Genomic DNA, 5,685 nt, shown 5'->3' with positions numbered 1-5,685 from the left:
CTCATTCATCTTCACATTGTGGTGTGTTTTTATTTCTTAGCTTTTCACATGGTTTTAATTACTTATGGCATTTTGTGTACTTTGTAGACTTTGTCAGCGGAAGCAAACCATGTTGCCTTATTTAGTGTCGGAGAACCGCAGCCTTCTTTACAACGCCCACAATAGGGCTAAAGCGCCACCTGCTGTAAAACGAATGAAATGATTAGTTCAAGATTCGTTCACGACTCGTTCATTTTACTGTTCGAGAGTCAAAGATTCGAATCAATAAAAAGAGTCGTCCTTCCCATCACTAGTGTGAGTACATAAATCGTGAGCTTTGTCACTCATACAGTGTGTGATGGTATCAACGACAAGATTTTCAAAAATCGTACAGTGTATGCCTGCCCTAAGTCGACGAACAAGTGAAGTGCTCCGGCCACCTAGCGTCTGTGTCTGTATCTCAAATCTTTACTCGTATCTCGAAGCAGTAATTTGCTTGAAGACTTGCTCATTGGTCGGGACGCTCGTATCTCGAGGTTCCACTGTACTCCCACTGCATCTGTGCTGTTAACGCTCAGTTACAGCAGTGATTTAGCTGAGCACAGACTGACAGACACATGGACACATGTCAAAATGGTAAAGGAAATGTTTATTTCTTGTCTCCACAACAAAGCCGTTTTTTCCCCAAAATGATCTATTACACATGAACATGACAGATGGCAGTATCGTATCGTATCGTACTCACACGTACAAGGAATATGAAAACAGTAACAGACATGTTTACAGGGACCTGAGAGGGATGACCTGCAACACCTCTTTTTCAGTGGTCGACAGGAGGAAGAGCACCACAGGCTCGGCTAAAAACAGATAAACCTGAACCAAAACACTGTAAAAAGACAGTGTGAGCTCTGAGAAAAAAAACTATTCAAGCAGAAAAGTTAATGATGTGGGAAAAAAAATTAACAAATCAATAAGGCAGAAACTAAAAAAAGATTTTATTTACATTTTGGTTTGTTTGTTTTTTGTTTATTTTCAGTTATAAAGAACATGACCTGGTTTCTTGATCTTGTGTGAACATCAAGAACTTTTGTGAAATTTGTATTTTTTGATTTTCAAATGGTCATTACACGTTTTCTGTTCCTGTCAGTGTTTTCCGACATTCCGGTGCAGATTTTCTCATTGGAATCATTTGCTCAAATATTGCTAAAAAGTAAACAATAACAATGATCATCTCTGCTGACCCTCCGTTTGTTTGTGCTGATGCGTCTGTGGCAGTGTTGTGGTTCCTGGGACTTTGTTTCACACAATGACATCTGTGGACAGTTGGACACAGTCCACACCGTGTCTGTTTGTATAGGTTTGTCTCTGGACCAGAGTGTGTGTGTGTGTGTGTGTGTGACTCTGGTTATGACCCACATGTGACACAACACTGCCTTTGGATTGACCTGAGTGAGCAGCGACCCAAGAGCTTGAGTTTGTCACAGAAGCGTGAGGACATGGTGTTCTTCCTGCAAACTGGACCTGCAAAGAGGCAAACATAAAGCAGGGGGCAGTGATGAGCAAGGTTTTAGTTATTTCGGTTTTGTTTGGTTTTTTTGAGGACACCTTCTTCTGATTTTGTTTTAAAAGCAATCAGCTCATAGTCCCAATGAGGAAGAAGCCCAGTTCTATGGTTCTTGTTCACACCTGGGCAAACTACGGCCCGAGGGCCCGATACGGCCTGCTGGGCTTTCTAATCCGGCCCACCAAACACTGGTACATGGTATGATAAAGACTGATTTCAATCCTTTAATTTCATGTATTACAACAACGAAACAACTGGAATTTCTGTTGATTCGTTGTCTAACCAGCAGGGGGCGCACTCCTTTGTATCACAGGGGAGTCAAATAACATACATTGAAGTAGTAACTGTTTGAATTGGATTTGCATAACAAAAGGTTTTAACTTTTAACATCTTAACCCACGGGTCACACAGAGATAGTAGTGGAGTCCAGAGAATCTATGTACTGCAGGGTAAAATGTTGTGGACCCCACCCTCACCCAGTGAGTACTACGATTGGCTGCCCCCTTTCGTAGACAAGACAAGGCTGTAAAAGTCAAAGACGAGATCAAAGAGACGTAGCACACAAACCTGCGTTGGTTTTACACTCCTGCATGTTACACTTCCTCAGTGTTTCAGGTTTGGAACTCTTCTCACACTGACTGCTTGGCACCTCGTCCAGAGTGAGGTCACTCACACAGCTGACCTGACGCTGCTGCTGACCCCCACCGCAGCTCACAGAGCACTGCAACATCCCAGAAACACACAGAAACCAGCAGTCGTTTCATATTTGGTTTATAATAATTCACATACACTTTCAACAAACTCAGTCCCCCAGTGACTGACCTCCTCCCAGTCGTGCGTCTTCCACTCAGTGCAGGGCTTTAAACTGCATGACTCTGTGCTGTTTGGCCTCTGTGCGTTGCTACAACGTTGAGGCGGTGGACAGTAGACCAGCCGCTCCCTGATGCCTTCACCGCAGCTGCCGGAGCACTGTTGTAAATTGTCTTAATTATACTCTTTGTTTCTTTGAATATTATAACATCACATTTAAAAACTATTATGTTATTGTCAAATAATTTTGTGAATTGAACCGATAAATATATATATATATATTGGCCCAGAGGCAATGTCATTGGTGTGAAACCCCAGGTTGGCGCCTTCCGATGGACTCACCACCCGCAGGAAGGTTTAGGTTGGGTTGGTACGGTGCAGTGTGATTTGGGTGGTGACTGCTGCCCCCGCGACCCGGTAACGGATAAGCGGATGAAAATGGATGGATGGATGGATGGATGGATATTTGCACTGATAACTATACTACTACTACTACTATATATATATATATATATATATATATGTATGCACATCAATGCAGATTTATCATACATATATAAATATATCAATGTGTAATATACTTGCAATTATATATATATGTAATTATTTAGTGCTTACTTATAAAAATTCCACAAATAGCTAGCTATAAATATGAACATACATAACAATGAACATTAAAAGAAAAAAAACAAAAGGTGAAATGTTTTAGTTGAACTAAAACATTATATTATAAGTCAATGGTTCTCAATTATTTTCTGTCATGCCGCCTCCAATGTGCCATATTCTATTGGAAGGCCCTCACACCCCTCATGGCACCTCACCCTGCCCCCGCCCCACTATTTGAGGAGTGCTGTGTTAAGTAAATATTATACTAGGTCTGCATATGTATCTATATATCTACGAATTCATGCCTAATAAGTAGAGGATGCTGAGTGTGTACGTTCATCCTACCGCTCCCCAGGGCGACACACTCCAGGACGCACAGGGCCTGTGAGGGCAGGTCAACGTGCTGATGGGCTTAGTGGACACAGCCTGACAGTGGAAAGGTCTGAGGGAGCGTTTACTCTGAGAGTCAACACACTGGACATCGCGGTACCTCCGGCCCACCACCGCACAATTATCTGGACACTGTACAAATGATCACAATTAAAATAGGGTCTGTGGTTTGAGATCCATTTATGTCTGGATACAGACAGACGGAACATACTGGACATCGAGTGCTTTAAATGTAATTATGGGCTGCAGTAACAGGACTCACTTTGCTCCAGCTGCCACTCTGCCAGATGGCACACGGCTGCAGCTGACACGTACGTGCAGGCTCGGGTCTCTTCATCTTGGCGCAGTCCCCGTCCTTCTCTGAACTGCACATCACCGATCGCCATATTGCACCGACGCCACACGTCGTTGAACACTGGTGGGAGTTGAGAGGTCAACATACAGTTAGGCGAACGTACTGTTGAGATCACTAAGTTGCTGGAAGTAAGAAAAATCAAGTGAATATTTAGTTCGACATGAACAAAGTTATTCTAGGTACGCAAATCCATAGGGTTGATTTTAATCTATTTAAACGCTCTCAATATAATTGCAAGTACTGTGCAACATGAGTGATGGCTTTTGAGAGATCAGTGTTTTAGTTTGTTTAATTTAAGTATAATAAAATGAATGTCTGTTTAGATAATGTTCTGTTTTTTTGTCTGTTGCCATTCAATTGTGTTCATTTATATGTAGCACTATTGTTTTTTCTTAATGTGTAAGATTCTTACTCGTTAACACTATTAGTTTGAATTTCTAAAAACAGAAATGTGTTTCATATATTTTGTTGATATTATTTATTTTAATAATATAACATATTATTTATGATTATTCTAACATTAAATATCTTACGATTCGTGTTGCATCGCACATGCGAGGACATTTTGAGCATGTAGTTGTATCCAACCTCTTTATCTTTAAATACAAAATTGTGTCATTGAAACTGTACTCTTGTTCAGAGAATGGCTAATGTTGGACCAAATTTTATTTGTCTTTTCTTTTAAATAACATTTAACATTATTGGATTTATCAAGATGCCACATGTCTGAGCCCACCTCACTCCAGTTTCCTACAACCCAGTACACGTCCATGTTGACCGACTCCTTGGCCATCAAGTTGGGATTTTGCTGCCTCTGGTTCTGGTTCTGGTTCTTGGCGGGACCCTTGGGCCGTGACGATGGCTTTTTCCCACGAGGGTTGGGACTACTTTTCTTCTGTGTGGCAGCAGGTTTTTTCACTTTAATTATCTTGACGGTGGGCTGTGCTGACACTGCGGTGCTGAGTGACTTCGTAGCTGTGGAAGGAGCCCTTGTTGTGTGGACGCTGTGTGTGGGAGTGGTGAGGGAGATCCTGTGTGTCCAGGGGCCGTACGGACTAATGTTTGGATTAGATAAACGCTGAGTGGTCCTCCGCTGTGTTTCAGTGCTGGTGAGTGGGGTGGAGTAGGTTGTTGTGATGGCTTTTGTGGTCATGTGCAGCGTAGGTGGACTTGTTTGTACAGTGGTCGACTCGAGGGGATTTCTGACTGATGAAACATCCAGGTCAATGATCTCCTCTTCTTCAGATCTTCTCTCCTCGACAACATAGTCATATCCTGGGGTGTACATCACCACATTAGGAGTGCTTCCTTCCTCTCCTTCCACAATATCCTTGTGCACACCACTTACTTTCCTGTTCTTTTTAACATGATCGGATGTTGGAGGTGAAACTTTTCCTTTCTTATCCCCAGTTTTCCTGACTACAATGTTGAACTCAAAGTCATCAGTATCCATGACGTCAGCGGTTGTGGTCGCAGGGTTTAAAACAGATGCAGTAGTGGGGATAAAGGTAGTGCTGGTTGTTCTGGTCCACATAAGTGTAGTCTCGGTAGGTATGATACTTGTGGGAGCCCAGGTTTGAGAACCGGGATATTTGGTGGGTTTTGGTCTAGGTGGGTTGTATTTTGGGGGAGGTCCAGGTCGTCTACGAAGGCCAGAGTTGGGGCAGCTTTGCAGACCACACAGCGACCTGGAACGAGGTTTGCTCGACAGGTCGCAGGTCCTTTTCGGTGCGAGGGCACATGTTATTTTACGCGAGCGAACCCCCCCTCCACATGTGACGGGGCACTACGAGGACAATAAAAATGACATGATGACATGATAGAGAATTAAGGACAGCCCAAAAAACAATACAAAAAATTGTATTGAAAGAAGAAGTCTCACCTCTTCCCAGCTGCCCACCACCCAGTCCTGCCCACAAGGTACGTCCCTGTTACATGGAACCACAGGTTTGGGTTTCAGGAGGTGCTTGCACTCCACCGG

The 5,685-nt window shown here is 43.0% G+C and overlaps 1 protein-coding gene across 1 annotated transcript in view; it reads right to left on the bottom strand.

The window, feature by feature from the left end:
- Positions 1-1,102: 1,102 nt before the first annotated feature.
- adamts12 (ADAM metallopeptidase with thrombospondin type 1 motif, 12) overlaps positions 1,103-5,685 on the bottom strand; it is a 23,201-nt gene continuing 18,618 nt past the window's right edge. The window contains 7 exon segments of the mRNA XM_008336112.3: positions 1,103-1,500; positions 2,111-2,264; positions 2,366-2,512; positions 3,305-3,481; positions 3,612-3,764; positions 4,441-5,490; positions 5,587-5,685. The exon segment at positions 5,587-5,685 is cut by the window's right edge and continues 12 nt beyond it. Of these exon segments, the coding sequence (XP_008334334.2) occupies positions 1,385-1,500; positions 2,111-2,264; positions 2,366-2,512; positions 3,305-3,481; positions 3,612-3,764; positions 4,441-5,490; positions 5,587-5,685 (1,896 nt within the window). The 3' untranslated portion in view covers positions 1,103-1,384.

This window comes from Cynoglossus semilaevis, chromosome Z, assembly GCF_000523025.1.
Source record: "Cynoglossus semilaevis isolate Cse_v1.0 chromosome Z, Cse_v1.0, whole genome shotgun sequence".
NCBI classification, from domain to species: Eukaryota; Metazoa; Chordata; class Actinopteri; order Pleuronectiformes; family Cynoglossidae; genus Cynoglossus; species Cynoglossus semilaevis.
This window is presented reverse-complemented; position numbering and strand designations above follow the sequence as displayed.